General features: G+C 38.8%; 2 protein-coding genes across 11 annotated transcripts in view; one reads left to right on the top strand and one right to left on the bottom strand.

The window, feature by feature from the left end:
• PDHX (pyruvate dehydrogenase complex component X) overlaps window positions 1-1,610 on the bottom strand; it is a 55,643-nt gene extending 54,033 nt beyond the window's left edge. Inside the window, exons 1-2 of one of the 10 annotated variants that reach the window (XM_074584257.1) lie at window positions 1,475-1,610; window positions 1,166-1,263 (exon numbers count right to left, since the gene is read on the bottom strand). In XM_074584257.1, coding sequence (XP_074440358.1) covers window positions 1,166-1,202 — 37 coding nt within the window. In that variant the 5' untranslated portion in view covers window positions 1,203-1,263; window positions 1,475-1,610. Of the gene's footprint in view, window positions 1-76; window positions 714-1,165; window positions 1,264-1,474 lie in introns of those variants that run through there. The other 9 variants (XM_074584260.1, XM_074584256.1, XM_074584255.1 and 6 more) reach the window with 9 other exon arrangements.
• On the top strand, window positions 384-17,344 carry APIP (APAF1 interacting protein). Its single transcript, XM_074584266.1, has 8 exons — window positions 384-521; window positions 5,260-5,360; window positions 8,359-8,407; window positions 9,703-9,820; window positions 11,762-11,897; window positions 13,156-13,323; window positions 13,831-13,953; window positions 15,173-17,344. The coding sequence occupies exons 1-7, from the start codon at window positions 486-488 to the stop codon at window positions 13,928-13,930; spliced, it is 708 nt and encodes a 235-aa protein (XP_074440367.1). The 5' UTR covers window positions 384-485; the 3' UTR covers window positions 13,931-13,953; window positions 15,173-17,344.
• Window positions 17,345-18,712: the final 1,368 nt, after the last annotated feature.

Genomic DNA, 18,712 nt, shown 5'->3' with positions numbered 1-18,712 from the left:
GCAGCCAAGCCTCCTTAGCGCCGAGAAGCAGCTTCACTAGTACCCCCTCCCCTGCCCTGCCCCCGACCACCTGCACCTGACACAGCGGCAAGTCCTCCTGCAGCACCACCCGTAGGCGCTCAGCCACTCGCCTGCTCGGGACTGACGGCCTCTATCGCCACAGATAGAAGCAAATACCTACCACGCACACCCCCGCGCTCATCCTAGCCCTGCCTGCCCGCCCCCAGGGCGCGCCTGCATCTCCTCTCCAGCTGGCCCTTTCCTACCCTCCCGACCCGGTGAGTAGCAGAGGAGGGGGCTAGCCTCTGCACGCCATCCCGGCCGTCCGCCTCTGCCTTGGGGCAGGGCCTGCGCCGCCCATCAGGGTATCGCTTAGGTCGATGCCCCACCGCCAGCGGTAGGTAAGCGCTCGGCAGGCGCCCGCGCGGCCGCACCCACAGAAGCTCCTGAGAAAGGACCCCCACGCTCGCTCCCCGGCCGGTGCCATGGCGGCTGCTGCCAACGACTGCGACGCCGCGCAGGTAACGAGGGGCCACGCGCAGACCCCGCGCACGGCGCCTGGCTCTGAGGCCGCGTGGGCTGTAAAGGGTCGCAGGGCTTGGCCGCGGGACGGGAGCGTTCCCTTTAGGTAGCCCAGCAGCGGGCGGCGTGGGTTCGGCTACACCCCGCCCGCCCAGCGCCCCAGGGCCTCCTGCGCCTGCGAGGGAGTCCTGGAGGCCCGAGGCGGGACAGCGAACCGGCAACGGCTCTGCCGGCGTGCCCGGGCCTTGCCGTGGCCACCCGTGCCACCTCTGATGCTGGGTCAGCCCGTCGCCTGGAGAGAATCACTTTGGGTCAGCGGGTGCTCCAGGATAGCAGTTTGCAATTGCAGTTGTTGAGGCTATTTTTGTAAACTTAGTAATTATCTAGTAACCTTCATAGTTACTAATTAACAGAGAGTATAGAGATGTTATGAAATTTACAGCACTTTCCAAAATGCTGCCAGCTGACAGTCTGACTGCAGTTGCAGGCCTTTGGGCCCTTTTTATTTATTTGTTTATGGTAACTGTTTGTTACTGTAAGTCGGCACAACCTGAATGTGAGTCAGTAGTGTTACACTTCATCAAACGAAGCAAACATTGTGCTAGAGTGTATGGGAGCATCACCTGGATGAGGCTTGAAATACCTGTCCTTGTTTGTATGTGGAACTGGTCAAGAGACATCAAGAACAGTGTGGACTGACAACAGAGAGATGAGAATCATCATCAGAGTAGATAATGTGGCCTGTGAGAAAAGAGGGAAAGAATCTGTTTAGTCAAAAAAAAAAAGAAAAGGAAAAAAAGGAGCAATTGGAGTTGTTGTCTTAATATGTAAAATGTCACAGAGATGAAAGGGAAGAATGTCTTCTTTATGCCCGTAATTGTTTGGTAAGAGATAACAAGCTTACATTTCAGCAAGCAAAGTTTAGGTTAGGTATTAGGAAAATACTTCTGACCTGGGACAGTTTTCCTTGGGAGTTTGTGGCTCGCTGTCATTGGAAGTTTTAAAGATGAGGTTAAAGTAGGAGCTTCCAAACCTTGTCAAACTTGCTTCAGGCTGCCGTCTCCATCGCTTCACCTTCTCTGTCTCCTGCCTCAGAACCACTGCCGCTGTCTTGCAGCTGTTCCTGTTTGTCCCATGCTGCTGCCACGGCTTCCCCATGACTGATTCTGCAAGTCCAGCACCAACTGCTACATTTTCCTGTAGCAACTGCAACAAGATGCAAGTGGTCTGTTCAGAGGAGCTGCATTAAACAAAGCCTTTGCTTGCTGTGATTCTAAGGGCTAGGAGACAATCTTGAGGGGCTCACAAAATCCCAGTTCCCCTTTGCTTAAGTCTTATGGTCTTTAGACTGTCAAGGATCACTCTGCAGCTTCAGAGATTCTGTGGTATTGGGGTCAGGGGAGAGAACAACGAGAACAGCACTTTTTTCCTTATGTTTCAGCAAAGGTATTGGTACTAAGTAACTACCTGCCTACCAGTTTTTGTATGTGGTTAGTTTTTGCTTTTGTTCTCTTTATTCTGTGTGTGTTAACAGACCTCCCTAATGTGGATTGCTGCTGCTAAGCAGATGTTTCTCTTGGAAATGGCTTTTCATGGGCATAAATGACGTTAAGCTGAGCAGCTGATCACTTGTCATTTTAAAAAAAAACTATTAAAACTTCTAATTGCTGCAATAAAAAATTTTCAAAACATAAAAAAGGCATAGCATAAATGATCAATTTCATTTGGATGTCTGTACTTGCTGTAAAAATGCCAGAGACTTTTAAGCAGAGTAGGAGCCTCACCACATTGCTTTCCTGTCTCTTCCTTACAATTATTTCTTTTTCTCACCTAAAAAAACTCCCTTATGCATTATAGAATCCATGTATGGTGCTGAAGGTGTTGTAGAAAATAAACTTTTTTAAAGGCTCATTATGTTATTTTTGCCACTTTGGTTTATTTGATCCATTTTTATGCTAAAGAAAGATTTTAAACAGAAATCTACCAGCTTATTAATGGTACTTTTCTCACTTTATGTATACAGTATAATACAAACCTATTTTACCACATCAAACTTATCACTACATGGCTATTCAAAGAAACCTCATCATGATTTACTACCCATCAGTCTGCAATATCAATGGTATTATTTAATCTATGCAGTCTGTTCTTATTTCTGAGGAAAATGTATGATTTCTGAGCAATTTATGACAGGGAGATATATATTTCAGACACTGGTTATTTACTGTAATATCTTAAAATATTCACATCATAGTTCAGTTTTACATCTTTTGAAAATTATCCCCAAAACCATTACAAATGTGTTCGTTCTACAAATGGAGTGGATCCACCTTGATTTCCGTTACATTAGACCCACATTGTTTTCTGGGTTTTTGGGGTGGGTGGGTTTGTTGGTTTTTTTGTGTTTTTTTTTTTAATAATGTTAGGTACAGTAATTTGAATAAAATAGGAAAAAGCTAATTTGCCTTGAGCAACCATAGTCTTGCGGAATACAATAATAATTTTTGAAAAAGATTTGACTGATGGAAATATTCTAAATTTTCAGTGAATACTTTCAGTCAGCTCCTGTTTAGAAATTTATCAGCCAATTTGTTTTCAAAAGAATAATTTAATGGATTGAAAAATTAGTCACTCCTTTTAGTTTATGGAAATTTGTGGAGTTTACTTTCGTATCTAACAGCGTGTAGAAATTTAGGCTAAGATATTAGCAGCATAGCAGCAAAGAAGCTGAATTGTTCGTGTTAGCTGTATCAGAAAACTAGTGGGCTAGGTCCTGATTTGGAGATGTGAAGGAAGAGATAACCAATGGCATCTGTACTTCAACTTAAAAATCAAATGTAAAAGTACTGCTAATTGAGATTTGACAAAGAATAATCGTGTTGAGTTGCCTACTGCTTTCACACATGTTCGCTCCCAGACTTATTACAGCAAGTACTGTTTTTTAGTTATGTAAACAACTGTCATTTTTATAAAAAATAATTTTAAGCAGGAAATACAGTAGTATTTTTATTTAGATAGTTTATAGTCAGTATCCACTGATCCTGGAAAAATACTCTTAAGCTCTGAGGACTGTTTTATAATCCTGGCATTTTTCAGAAAAAAATAGTCAAATTCCTTGATCCTGGGGTCTTTTTCCTTCGTGTACTCTTGTATATGCTGTTCCGTTTGTTTCAGGTAATGTGAACTGATCATTTTTTTATGGTACTTTAAAAATCTTAACTTCTTACATAAGTTTCTAGGATTGCTGGTTAGAGTCTTGTTTCTATCACTTGAAATATATAAACAGTTGATTTTTTTACTATATTAAAAGAGACTGTAAATAATAGAAACAAAATCAGAGCAGGCAGGAGTAGCATCTGAACTGAATCCCAGTTCTTTAAAGATAAGTGCATCAGAAACAAGTGCCATTGAAGAATATGGTGCTGCACTATTAAGTTGAAGTTTGAAGTGTAGTGATGGGGATTAATGCATATATAAAAAGAATTATGTGAAAGTTGGCTGCAGTAGCAGGGAACTGTATTTGGTGACCTAAGGGTTTAGCCTTCCCAAAGCTAATCCATTTTTCTGTTGGAAACAATGCAAGGAGCACATCTGTTGTGCTTAATTGCTGATTTCTGTCACACACCGATATACAAGAAAGAAAACCAGCTGTATTACTGTGGTAATGTAGGTGGAAATCTTACCCTATCCCGGGGAGATAATTTAAATAAAATTAGTGCTATTTCTCTACTGTTTAATTCCTTACCCGATGGGTTCAGTTATACAAGGATCTTTGTGAAAGCACATAGATTTTTATTTTTACACTGGTAAAATGGGGAAGACTTTAGCTTTTGCTTCTCTCAGATAAGCTAAAAGAAATACTCAGGACAACTCACAGTTTTCTCTATGTACACTGGTTATATTTCTCATGTAAATGATTCCAACATTCAAAATTTTTCATTTTCCAATGTAATACTCACTTATCAAAGACTGCTACCTGTTAGCTACAGCTTTCTTAGTTTTATATATTCATTTCAGAGTAATATTTCGGATTTCCAATAAATAGTTCTGGCTTGTATTGTAAAGCGATTCTGGTTTAGATTAACTATGAATGAATCTCTGACATTACAGATACCTTTGGTTAATAGATAGATATAGATGTATTTACTGATAAAATAAATAATGGAATATGGAAAAATTTAAGAACTTTTCTTCCTTCTGAAAGAAATATTAAAATAATGCAGTTTGCCTTCTGCATGTGAGGTAACCTCACACTGTAAAAATGTAGGAATGTGAAGTTCATCAAATAATTTGCCTATGTTTTCTATGGTATATTTGAATGCTATGTAAAAATATTATATAACAGAACTAATAAAGTCTGTGCTGCTGAAATTTGTAAATCAAGCAAAATAAACATACAGAAAACTGATTCAATAGGAAAAGTTATTAGTTGAGCTTTTAAAAATGGATAATGTTAGATGCATTCATTTTTCTATAACTTAGTCTCGCTGTGGGGCCACTACACTTGAATAAATTTGAGATGAGGCCTTTTCTGTGAAGGGTAACTAGAGGTGAATTTTATTTGGGAGTTTTGTTTCAAGGTGCGAACGCAGTCGTTTTGTAACTGAAGTTCCTAAGCATAAATTAGGCTGTTGTACTGCAGTATGAAAGTTCTACCCCTTTAAACTCAATTTCAGAATTGAAATTCTTAGGTTTGTGATGTTTCTGATGGCTTTTAATTTATTTCTTTATTTTTAGGAGAAGTTACATCCAAGAAATCTTATCCCAGAGCTTTGTCGACTGTTTTATGGTTTAGGCTGGGTAACAGGAACTGGTGGAGGAATAAGCTTGAAACATGGGTAAGTGAAGGTGGAAAAGAAAGAACGTGATGATTATAGAGAGAGAGGGTGGCTGTGTTTAGTAGTTGGTGAGGGCATTTCAGTTCCATGAAAAAAGTTTGAAAGTCAAGAGCGAGCGAGAAGGTAGAGGGAGAAATGAACAGTATGCCAGATTTAACCATGTAGAAGGGAGGTGGCTTGTCTGACTTAACCATTGCAGTCCCTTCAATGGAAAGAGTCAGCTTCAGAGAGTGACTTTTTTCTGTCCTTTTCCTATCTTTGTTTAAGGTAGATAAATTGTCTTTCAGGAGCAATGTATTCCCCCTTTTTCGTTTCATTGACTATGGAATTTAGGCACACAGCTTTCAAATGCCTGTGGTTAGATGAGATGAATCCCACCCTAGATATTTTGCAAGCAAGACATTTTCTTGAAGAAGGAAATTATTGTTCTACTGAGATATTTCTAAGGAGATGTTCTTAACATATAATTAAAGCAGGACAGGTAACAGCAAAATAATTTTTGGTGTGTATCCACTGCTAAAGAGCACCACTTTGCTTTTTAATTTGCTCTATTACTTACCAGAAAGGTAAGGATTTCCAGTCTCCCCCTCTTCATGCTTTACAAGCTTTAAATGGAGACAGAGCTCCTCTCAGTGGCCACTGAAAAAAGAGAAGTCCTCATTCTGCAGAACACCTTGCCCAGTGCCTGCAATTCTGTGCCCAGTCACAGGGTGTTGTGACATTTTAACTTGAAAGTCTCTGATCTCACATTTTTCTGACATACACTTACATGCAGACACAAGCAGCCATTGCTATTCAAATATATGAAGAATTTATATGTGTGTGTGTATATATATATATATATGAAGTAAAGGCTCTAAATGCTAATGTTTGTGCTGTTCTAATGGCTTTGTGCAGGTTGTTTCACTTCCCTGCTTGATTTTACAAGCAAAGCAACAGCAATAATAATGAGAGGAATGATAAGAGGGTTAATTCTTGTTTTTAAAGCTCTTCATCTCTGTAAACTAATAATTAGTCTAGCACTAATTTCTTATCAGTAGCTAAATGTAGCCTATTTTCTTTGCCATTTCAGTGTGATTCGTGTTGGTTGTGGCAAGACAAATGGTGTCAACAGGGAATACACCAACGTAGTAGTACAGTTTTCCTCAGCTGTTGTATAACTTGGTTGCTCAGACTACACTGAAATACATATTTGAGTTGGTACCAATGTTGTCTAGTCAACAATACTAGTCATCTATGTGGCTGTACTGTTTAATAGCTACAGTAACAGTTAGCTATGTTTCAAAATTAATAGCTGCGAGGCAGAGATCAGACTAGCTTAGAACTGTTACATAGGAAATAGTGAAAGAACAGCTGAAATTTGATTGAAATTCTAACAAATGGTCTTAAAAGCTAATCCTAATCAGCATTACTCACTGTGCAGTTCATATCAATTACTCAGAAGAAAAATGCTAATTTGGACATGGGATAGCATATTAAAAATGGATCTCAAATTCTTTGTCAGGTGTCCTGTATTTCAAAGTCTGTATTTCATCATCAGATTTTGCCTCTGTGATTAATTTCTAAAAAAGAAAAAAATTTGTTTTAAGAAAAAATGCATGTCTTTCATTAGTAAACAAATTACCACTTGATTTATCGATCATTTGTACTCTCAATCCTCTTGCTCATGCAAAGGAATTAAGACTAAATTAATGCAACGTTGGCAGTGTTAATTCATGAATGTTAAAAATTACAAATATGATAAAGCCACATTTTGATGTGCTTCACAGCTGTTTTACCCTTAAGATCATTGAGTCCAACCATAAAGTGCCTAAGCGCCACGGCTGCATGCGTTTTAAATACCTCCAGGGATGGTGACTTCTGTAGGCAGCCTGTTCCAATGCTTGACAACCCTTTCAGTGAAGAAATTTTTCCTAATATCTGATCTAAACCTCCCCTGGCACAACTTGAGGGTGTTTCCTTTTGGCCTATCCCTTGCTACTTGAAAGACAAGACTGACCTCCACCTTGCTACAACCTCCTTTTAGGTAGTTGTAGAAAGGGATAAGGTCTCCCCTGAGCCTCCTTTTCTCCAGACTAAATAACGCCGCTTCCCTCAGCTGCTCCTCGTAAGACTTGTCCACCAGACCTTTTAACCAGCTTTGTTGCCCTTCTAAGTGCTCTTGTCCAGAAGTATAAACATCTTGTGGTCCTTAGGAAATGTGTCTGTAACTTGACTAATTATTCACTAGATGTCTCTCCGCTTCTGAATTTAGTATGTTACTGTTGAAACCGAATAGTGATTACAATTGAGAGAGATAATCTGATTATTTTTTTTGCTATTTTTTAAAATGTTTCAGATGCCATATTAAAGTAATTTTAATTTAAATCAATTTTTTACAGTCTTTGTTCATGTAAACCTTGCAAGAAGTGATGTACTTCTACTTGAATTTCAGTCATTTAATTGCATTGAATTAGTGTTATATTTTTATCGATACAAATAAGTATACAAATGCATTAAAAACATGTTTACATGTTTTTGACATAGTTGTAAAAACCCCAAAAGTATTTACATTGTAGAATACTATAGATAATTAATATTGTTTATAGGTAGTCTGTGTATTTTTAAGTAATAGTTTTGTCACCGGTTTTGTCATAGATCAGTATCTGCTTGCAATTTCTCTTGTTCATTTTTATTGTGAATTCTGAGTTCAGAATTATTACAGGGGGAGGCTGTGTGTTTTTCTTTGTAGGAAAAAATAAGGCTGCACTTTCTACGTGTGTTTCAGATCTCTTCTGGGGTTGGAACTGTGGTTTTGTACCCCTGCAAGTCAGAGATTTCATATGCCCTTGTATGATTCAGTTCTATTTTGAAAACCATCTACATGTCAATCTATGGAAGGAGCAAGAAAGTTGTTGAATTTTAAGGGGCTAGATTTGCTATTTCCTTTTCAGTGGATTGCCTATGCAGTTGGAGAACCTTGTGTTTATTGATTTTCTGTGTCTGTAACTTTTCTTAGGAATGAAATCTACATCGCTCCTTCAGGAGTCCAAAAGGAAAGAATACAGGTATGTTGAATTGTATTTTTATTTCAGAGCTCATCTTGAGATGGATGAAAGTACCTTTGTTTGGAGTTTAATTTTTCTTTCTGTGAAGTTAGAAACTTGGATTTTGCCCAGTACTCCACTAGCATAGCAAACCAACATGTGTTTCAGTGGCCAGTGTAGATTAGTCTTGATGATCTCTTTGCTTTAAATTAACACAGAAGACTGAGATTTGAACATTAGTACTAAAGTCCAACTTTATTCTTTGTGAAGCTTGAATGGCTCTATAGCTGTCTGGCTACAGTTTTAAGTTACTGTGGCACATACGTAATTAAGCGTTAACACTTAATCTCTATTTATTTTCCTTTGAGTGATTACAAATCTTTGTCTTGACATTCTCAGTAAATAGATGGGCTCTCTCCATGAGAAGGTTACTTTGTCTACCTGTTTCCTTTCCAAAAAAACCCCAAAATATAAGTGGAGAGGAGAATGGTAAATGATAGCTATTTTATGACAGCAGGAACTCCCCCAGAATAGAATAATATGTGGAAAGAATTTGTTGTTTTATGGATCTTGGGGTAAATACAATGAGAAGTGAAAGGAATCTCTTCACTGGCAGAAACTTGGGGTGTCACAGCAGTGCTCACTGGGGATGTTAGCAAGTAAGGCAGACAAAGGCATAACGTGGCAAGACCGTGATGGTCTGTTCTTTGCTAGCAGTAGCAGTGGATTGAGCCCAGTGAATAAGGAAATCTCTTGCAACTGCATTTCCTGATGATTTTTAAAAAAACATTAAAGAAGAAGGTTTAATTGCTGCCCTGAACAATTCTTTGTACTATTATGAGTACCTGATTGATGCAAAGGTAACATTCATGTAAAGCTACCAAAAGCAAAGTTTAAAAAAATAGTTCTACAAGTTGAATTAAATCTACACATAATATATTTATGTCACTTGTTGGTTCTTTAAGGTGGGGAAGGAAAAGTACATCTACATTTCTTTTATTGAATCATTTACTACTTTTCCTTTTGATCTATTGTCTGTTATTTAGATACAGGTTATCTTCTTTTTGAGAAAATTTTAGTTTTACAAATATCTGCTTCGCAGCATTCTGAATAAAAACAGTACCTAATATTAATTCACATTACACAATGTCAGTAAATGGTATTAGAAGCTAGAATAAATGCGGTGCTCTACAGCACTTTTATAAAGTTAAAATCACATTTTATATTAAATATGTGGTGTATATATTTGTCTCCCTAGAAGGAAAACAAAACTATTAGGGTCATCACAGTTCAAAATAATTTTTTCTTTCTTACAGCCAGAAGATATGTTTGTTTGTGACATGAATGAACAGGACATCAGTGGTCCTCCACCGCACAAGAAACTAAAGAAAAGCCAGTGCACACCTCTTTTTATGAATGCCTACACTATGAGAGGTGTGTAGCAAATGTTCAGTGATAACTGAAGTGCTGTATATACGCATCCACAAAATTAAAATTCAATACCATATTCTTTATACATGGAAGTTACAGTGAAATTAACATGAAAATATAAAATAAATTAAATTCCAAAGGAATACGTACAATGAAAGGTAGTCCATGGTAACATCCTGTGAGTTTCATTTACACTTTAGTCTTCTAATGTAGCTATACATCATCTTTTTGGCACTAATTTTTAGTGCAGTATACTAGTAGATTGCGGGAGGAGCTGGGGGATTTACAGCAGTTTTATAGCAGCAGTTTTGCCTGTTCAGCAGATATGTTTTACAACCATTGGCTGTGATCAAAGGTTCTAAATTATGGATAGGTGAAAAAAAAATTATGAAACTTTTCTTTTGTAGGTGGCCAGTAATAAAAAGCTTCTGCTGTTGTGTAAGATTTATATCTGTTACTTTATAAAGGATTTAGTGAGTCTCTTCTAATCTTCCTGCACAAGAAGCTTATATGAGCTGACAGAATTGGCTGATGTAGTTGCCAAGCCGCTCTCCATGATAGTTGAAAAGTCACAGCAGTCAGGTGAAGTCCCCAGTGACTGGAAAAAGGGAAACATTGCACCCATTTTTAAAAAGGGTAGAAAGGAGGACCCTGGGAACTACCGACCTGTCAGCCTCACCACTGTGCCTGGGAAGATCATAGAACAGATCCTCCTTGAAGCTATGCTAAGGCACATGGAGAACAGGGAGGTGATTTGAGACAGCCAGCATGGCTTCACCAAGGGCAAGTCCAGCCTGACCAGTCCTAGAAAGAAAAAGAAAAGTACTAGCATAAAATATTAAAAAAAAAAGTAAAAACTTTTAAACATTTATCTCACAAATAAGTTTGGGAATTCTTTAGAATCTCAGAACTCTGATTTGTACTACTAATTTGTAGAGTTTTTCAGGCATTGCAGTATGTAAAGAAATGTACAAGTAGTGTTTCTCCTTGAATTGGGCAAGTAGTTTTTCTCCTGCAATTTGTTACAGAATCACAGAATGGTAGGGGTTGGATGGGACCTTCAGAGATCATCAAGTCCAACCCCCCTGCCAAAGCAGGTTGACCTAGAGCAGGTTGGACAGGAATGTATGTAATATCTCCAGAGAAGGAGACTCCACAACCTCTCTGGGCAGCCTGTTCCAGTGCTCTGTCACTCTTAAAGTAAAGAAGTTTTTCCTCACGTTGAGATGGTGTTTCCTGTGTTCCAGCTTGTGCCTGTTGCCCCTTGTCCTGTCACCAGGCGCCACTGAAAAGAATCTGGCCCCATCCTCATGACATATTAGATATTTATAGACATTGATGAGATCCCCTCTCAGTCTTCTCTTCTCCAGGCTAAACAGACCCAGGACTCAGCCTTTCCTCATGAGAGGTGCTCCATTCCCTTGATTGTCTTCGTAGCCCTCCATTGGACCCTGTCCAGTAGTTCCCTGTCTTTCATGAACTGGGAATCCCAGAACTGGACACAGTACTCCAGATATGTCCTCACCAGGCACAGTAGATGGGGAGTATGACCTCCCTCCACCTTCTGGACATGCTCTTTTTAATGGACCCCAGGAGACCATTGGCCTTCTTAGCCATAAGGACACATTGCTGGCTCATGGTCAACTTGTTGTCCACCAGGACTCCCAGATCTCTCTGCAGATCTGCTTTCCGGCAGGTCAGCCCCTAACCTGTACCTGTAGCCTTGTCACTAACTAAAAGTTGATACTAGTGTCCTAAGACATTCCCTAATTATCCTTTATAGATAAGTAGTTATGTCATATCTTTGTTTAGGTTCCCATATGTTTTTTCCACTAAAACAGTAGATCACCATTTGCTAAGATGCCTAGCCAAAGGAAGTGAATCAAGTATGTGAATGAAATTGATTCTAAAAATACATTTTTTTTCTTCTTTTTCTCTTCTTAGGGGCAGGTGCAGTGATCCATACTCATTCCAAGGCTGCTGTTATGGCTACCCTTCTTTACCCAGGGAGCGAGTTCAGTATTACCCATCAGGAGATGATAAAAGGAATCCAGAAGTGTACTTCAGGAGGACATTACCGGTACTTTTCTATATTTAAGAAAAGAGGCATGCTATTTGATCATTTGTTTTCAGCAATATAAATAGATAACGAGTTGCTTGAGTTATGTGTGTCAAAGTGTGTAATATGAAGCATTAGGAATAAGAAAGAACACCACCGCTGGAATAAATTAGTCATTGGCTTTCCCTAGGAAAATCTCAAGCCTATGGAAGAGATCTGAGATAAAATCTTGTAATGTCAAGTCTACCGTGGTCTGTTGAGCTACAGAACACAAACCAAATAAAGAGCTGTGTCCTGACAAATATCTCAAGAACACAGATGTTAACACATCTGTACGATATTAAACTGAAACTGGAGCCAACCAACATTAGGTTGGGTTGATAACGTACAAACTACATTTGGGTGGACTTCACGTATCACTGCCTATGCTAGTTTAGGGTGTTTTAAGAGTGTAGAGGATTTCAGGTTTTACTTGACAGACTTTGAAAGAAAATTCAGAATAAACAGCTCACAGGCCCCGTTTCACGCAACAAGCTAATGTTACTACTTTTTAAGGATGAGCTCTAACAGTGCCAAATGTCCCAGTCCTCCTTCAGAAGAAACTCTTAGGCAAGTTCCACTGAGTAACATGCATCATCTTGTCTTTGGAACTGGGGTTCTCAGGCTCTCTTAAGATCACATATAGCCCACCAATGACTCCATCACAGAGAGTTTATTTTTCATATGTTGACTCTACTTTCTATTTATATGCCTTAGCAGGACAATCTTATTTCCAGGGGGTTTTGGACTACCTAATTTTTTTCTGCTCTCCAGCAAACAGCTTCATTTCCTTCTTCATTATGTGATTCTTTTAAATAACTTAATCTGAGATATAGCTTGTAGGTGATGCCAATACAGGATAAAGAGAGTCTGAAAAAGTTGCAAAGGCACCCAACTAGAAAGCGATACGTGAACAAACAGCTACACCTAATACATTAAATCATAGAATCATAGGGTTGGAAGGGACCTCTGGAGATCATCTAGTCCAACTGTTATTTTCTTTTTGTGCCTCAAGGGTCGCTCAGGTATTGCCACCATAGGATACGTTTGGGAGTGAGAGACTTTCCTGAGGGTTCTTATATTACAGCATTACTCACAAGAGAAGAGTTTAGAATCACTAGTGTTGAGAATTTATTAACATCTTTACACAGTCAAAGGAGGATCTCTTTCTTAGGGAAAAGTTTCGTACATCAAAACACTACAGGTTTTTTAAATACGTGAACATTAATCTTTCTTTTAGGTATGATGATACACTAGTGGTTCCCATTATTGAGAATACACCAGAAGAAAGGGATCTCAAGGAGAGAATGGCACGTGCAGTGGAAAAATACCCAGACTCTTGTGCTGTATTGGTCAGACGTCATGGAGTTTATGTGTGGGGAGAAACATGGGAAAAAGCCAAAACAATGTGAGTACAATTTAAGAATATGGTATGTTTTGCTATTATACCTCAAAATCTTAATGACCTTAATGTCATGCGTATTTGCAATCCATGGACAACAATTCATAACATTAAGTTCTGGCCTCACTGAATGTATGGGGAGCTTTTGGGAATGGACTGGCTGATAAGGTTCCTAACATTTTCCTTTTGTATGGACAAGTTCCTCCTCATACGAAACCTGCAGGCAATCTCTGCTTTTTTATGACACCTGCCAGTGCTGCTTGTGTAGTCTTCCCTAGTCTCATTTTTGGAATTTACTTCTTTATTTGCTGATGGAAATGCAGCAAATCAGGATCATGTAGCAAAAATGCTGGGAACGTTCCATACCACAGTCATGGAAAGAGATAGTAGAGCCAGTCAGACCATCGCATTGGTGATGTAAAGCTCAAGGAAGAAAACTATTTATTTTCATAAAACATGGTAAAACTTAAGACTTACTTTACATTTCACTTTTTTTTTTCCTTTTAATTTTAGGTGTGAATGTTATGATTACTTGTTTGATATCGCAGTGCAGATGAAGCAGCACGGGTTAGATCCTTCAAAACATCCAGCGGGAGAAAATGGGATCTTATAAATGACAACAACATTTATATTCAGGTGTGAATTTATCTGTAGTGATGATCTGTTTGGAGGGAGAGACTACACATGACGCCATTGCTTCAGTCTGCTTTCCCACTGGGGAAACTTTAATATTGCATATTTCCCCCATCCATTCCATTACCACTGCAATGGTATCTAATGCCTAAAGTAATGCTCCTTTGCCACACAATGCAACAAAAAGATACATATTAATAGTTAAGCGTGTCCTGTGCATATTTTAGCACCTACGTACAGCATGGAGTGCAATTGCTTTTTAAAACTAAATTGTATCAAGCATTACCAGAAAAAGCCAATGGAGAAAAAAGACCCCACGCAAGTAAGCTAATCTGTACAGAGATACTGAACACCCACTTTTGTTCTTTAGCTTGCAGGATCAGGTTTGATTTCAGTCCATCTCAGTGGTATTACTTATATGGTGGGTTGTTTGTTTATTTTCCTTCAGCAGAAATGGCTGGTTGCAATTTGGTTAAGTTTCATTGATTAGTGTCACCTGTGTACCTCATACAGGAAATTACCATGCCTTTCTGTTTTCTAATGTGGCAATAATCAATGTTTTGAAAGTTCTCATAACAAATATTTTAAAGTAAAAGCATGTAGATAATGTGATCAGGCAGTACCTTACATGAAGGGTCCCTGAAACAACTATCACGTAAGCAATATACAGCTTGGTATGGCAAAACACAGTGGTCACGTAGTGTTTCACAGTCTGGGACGTTGCTCTAGCCAGTTTTAAGATACCAGTACTGAGATTATAAAGGAGTTGCTCAGCCAAAGTGGTGGTCTAATTAAACAGGGTAGGCTAACTTGTTGCACAGAGTTGGCCCATCAGACAGTCCTCTACAGCCACCACGTTTGCATCAGAAGAGATGACAAATGCAGCATAAGCGAAGAACAGGCAGGTACTTGGATCACTAGCCTTTATGCCCACACTAGGGGAGGAAGCAGTGGAACAGGAGGCTTGCTGTCAAGTGGCTCTCTGTGTGAACAGGTATTCGGAGTGCTGCCTCACTCCACGATGTGATGAAGTCACAGTGGCTACCACACTAGCACAGAGCTACCTCATGGTCCATGAGAACCTTTCTAAAATTGCTCCTCAGCTCCTGCAGTCAGATAGGTTGGGCTAATATAGTGGAATTAATATTTCTTTGCCATTTTTTACGAGTATAAATACCTAGTTTTAGAATATTTTCACTTTTGCATTGTTTCTCCTATATAGGTTTCTTACATGATGATGGGAGTTCCAGATTCCACCTCACGCTGTTAAAACCACAAGGGGGTGTTGTTACACTCGGCTGACTGACAGATGCTGGCAATCAGTTTTGACTGTTAAACACATCCAAGAAGAAAAGGAGAGTTAAAAAACAACAAAAAATAAGCGGAACAATCATTGCATTTAGAATCCTGTCAAATGCTACAGTAGGAGCAATGAAAATTCAGATGCAAAAAAAAGATTTTGAAGAAAGCTACGGAGAACTAATGTGACATTTTGTTTGTGTGCTTTAAAATTTCATGTTTCAACAACCTGCATTTTTGATCCTGCTCTACTGCTACATCATTTAACTTGTTCTAGGTCTCCATTTCTCAAAGTTATAGTAGCCTTTTTTGTGGGGGAAAAAAGTAAGGACAACCCCTTGATCAGAAGTTAGGAATAAAGTTTAAAGCATGGTTTGAACTGTTGATTCATTCACGACATGTTAATAAGTGTTTTTTTTTTTAAATTAAGCCTGCAGCTTATGTGTTTTTGAATTCTCTTAATTGTCATTGTAGTGATTAGGAAACACATAATTTTGTAGCATGCATTTGGAATTTGTCTTGTCTGGGTCTTATCTGGTTTCTACCTCTTTAAATTCATTCACCGTCAGTAAGATTTTGTTTTTTACAACTTTAAAACAGCTTTTTATGACCTATGATTAGCCAGCCTAAGGTAGATTTAATCAAACTGCTCTGCTTTCAAAATCTCCTGGCATGGCCCCCCAGTGGCATCAGTCTAAGCCTTGATTGACCAACTTTCTGATTTGAGTATTGAGACTCTAGTCCCAAGGGTGAATTGAGACGGGGTAAGCACCAATTGACCTTGTTTTCTGCTAGGAGCCATGCATTCCCAGCACTTCCCCTTGCATCATCTCTGGCGCTTTTTTGAGCCAGAATTAACTCTTCAACCTAAGAGAAAACTACTGCAGGACTAGGGGGAAGAAAATTATTATATTGTTTCCTAATAAGCCAATGTCCATAAAACATTGAATCAGCTCAGAGGTGGGTCCAAAGAAAACTGGAGCTGGGGCAAAAGGGGAGATGGCTGAAGCCAGAGACTGCAGACAGTGCTTCCCCCATTTCAGGGGGGCTATTCAAACTTAGTTGGCTACGTATGGACAGGCATTTACCGTGGATGTTCTGAAGAGTTCAGAAAGAACTGAAATCTGTGGAAAGTATTCTGCTAAACCAAGAAGTCAGGAAGAAACTTCTTATATTTTTCACTCATATGAGCATTTATTTTTCTTTAGTTATGTGTGTCAGGCTACTGATTATAGCACAACCTATGCCATTGGTCTCCCTAGTTACTGGTAATTGCATTGTGTTGAACTTGCACGAAAAACATCCTGCTTTGGCTTGGTGGGTATTCATGTCCCCATGTAAAAGTCTGTCACTGGGCTCTGACAAAAGTCATTTGCAGTAAGGCATCGTGGTATAATCCAAGCACCTGCTGACCTGGTCCAACCTGCTGGGTACCAGCTGTTTCACCTGTGCCATGACAGCCTGGTGTAGCCCCAGAGTTGCTGCTATGCTGACAGTTTGTCAGCAACCAGATTCCTCTGATCTCCACATCCTTATAGCAGCTATAGCCTGTCTTTCTGTGCTGTACGAGAGACCATGTTGAGCATCGGCTCCTACCAGACCAAAAGCAGCTGTCAAAGTTGACATTGAGACCTCAACTGATTAAGTTACCACTCCACAGGATTTGCTAGCAGAAACTTGCTGAGTACTCATCTGCTGAGATAACATAACTTCACCTCTCTGGGATGCTTCAAATTTTCTTGATAGGAAATACCTGAGCTTTGCTCTCGAATTTTCCTGTCCCTGTCAGTCAAATATCAACTGAAGAGTTGTTAAAGGAATTGCCATATAGTTCAGATAGGCCTCTTTTTTCCCCCTGATGACTGGACTGCAAGACTCACCAGCATCAATTACAAAATCTCTGCCATTCTATTCTTACATTAAAGAAATAGCCATATTTAGTTCTTTTCTGTATTTCCTTACACATTTTAGGAAAAAAAATAATAGCATTGACTGTTTTGTGGTTTACGTCATTGGCTTGATTTCTGAACTCCCTTCTCAAATGCTTGTGCTACCTAATAATTAAAATTTGTAAATAGTAGTGGTGCTATGCTGACAGACTTGCAGGTTGCATTAAGATTGGTGTCTTGTGACTGTTCAGCACGTTTGTCCTTCCCTATTGTACATAGTGCTGTACCTGCAGTGTGCAACATTTAAACTTTGGGGGGAGGGTGACCTTAATTATTGTGAAATAGTGGTTATCACTAAGTTACCACAGGTTGTTGACTAGATGTTTATTGTTTGGCAGTGTCAGATATTTTGCAGTGACTCCACGTCTTGTGAGTATATGTGGGTTGCAGTAAGAACTTGGATGAAAAATGTTATTTTTTAGATCAAAGAGTGACTTTGGACAGGCTGCATATTCCTCTGCTCCACTTAAGCACAAAACATATCTCTTGACTATTTTCAAGACTTAACAGGTACAAATGACATGAAGGGAAAACCGACTGTATTTCCATTAGTTTTTCTTCCCTTTGGGCATGCTAATGAAAATACTTCTTGATGTGACAGTCCACTTACTTAGTCTTGAAATCTAGTTGCCATCTATTGATTGCAACCTTTAATTCTGTATTTAAACTGCTATATTTCTGTAAATATAGTAAGTAAAAAAAGTAAATTCCTGTGGTATTCTGATGATGCTGTCAGAATAGGACATATTTGTATCATTCCATAATACTTATGTTTTCTAAGGATAAAGATAATTTTACACTTGGTGGTGTTTTGTTCAGCATGTGTCATGATAAACTACAAAAGAATTCTCACAAGGAAAGCTATTTTTTGCAGAATATATTCTTTTTGGGTCCTGTTAATTACAAATATTCACTTCCTCATCCAGCTACAATTTACCATTCTGTAGTCTTTCTAAAATGTGTGTGAAATATCAAATTTCTATAGTAGCAGTGAAATTCTTTTGTATTACGAGATTCCGAGATTTCAATTCCGAGATGCTCAGAGTCTTATTCAGTGGAATGGCAATGAGCTAAGTACGCTCTTCTCACGTCCGTTTGTGTGTGAACTCTCAACAAAGAAAGCAATGACTTCACAGCTTTGGTGGCTTCATAAACTTGTGAAATGATTATTGTTTCCCCAAGAGTTCAGAGAGCTCTTACAGTTCAGCTCCAATTATGTAGAACAAAAATATGAAAATGTCCTATATGATTTAAAGCTTCTAAACTCTTTTTTAAGTCTAGATCATTTTTTGGTGTGAATTGTAGGCTAATAAGCCGGCTAGATATTTTTATACATTTGCAGCAAATAATTGATCTCCACCAAAGCCTATTATTTAGGTTTAATATCACCGGACAGGCTTACGTAAAAATGACATAATTCCCATTTCAAGTGGGTCATCCAAAATACTGTATGCTGTAATGCCTGAATGACTGGCACCCTATTTCCTTTAATTCTGAAATCATCATTTAAAAAT

The sequence above is a fragment of the Larus michahellis genome, chromosome 4 (assembly GCF_964199755.1).
Source record: "Larus michahellis chromosome 4, bLarMic1.1, whole genome shotgun sequence".
In the NCBI taxonomy this organism is placed as follows: domain Eukaryota; kingdom Metazoa; phylum Chordata; class Aves; order Charadriiformes; family Laridae; genus Larus; species Larus michahellis.
Note: the sequence above shows the minus strand (reverse complement) of the source record. Positions and strands in the feature narration are given on the sequence as shown.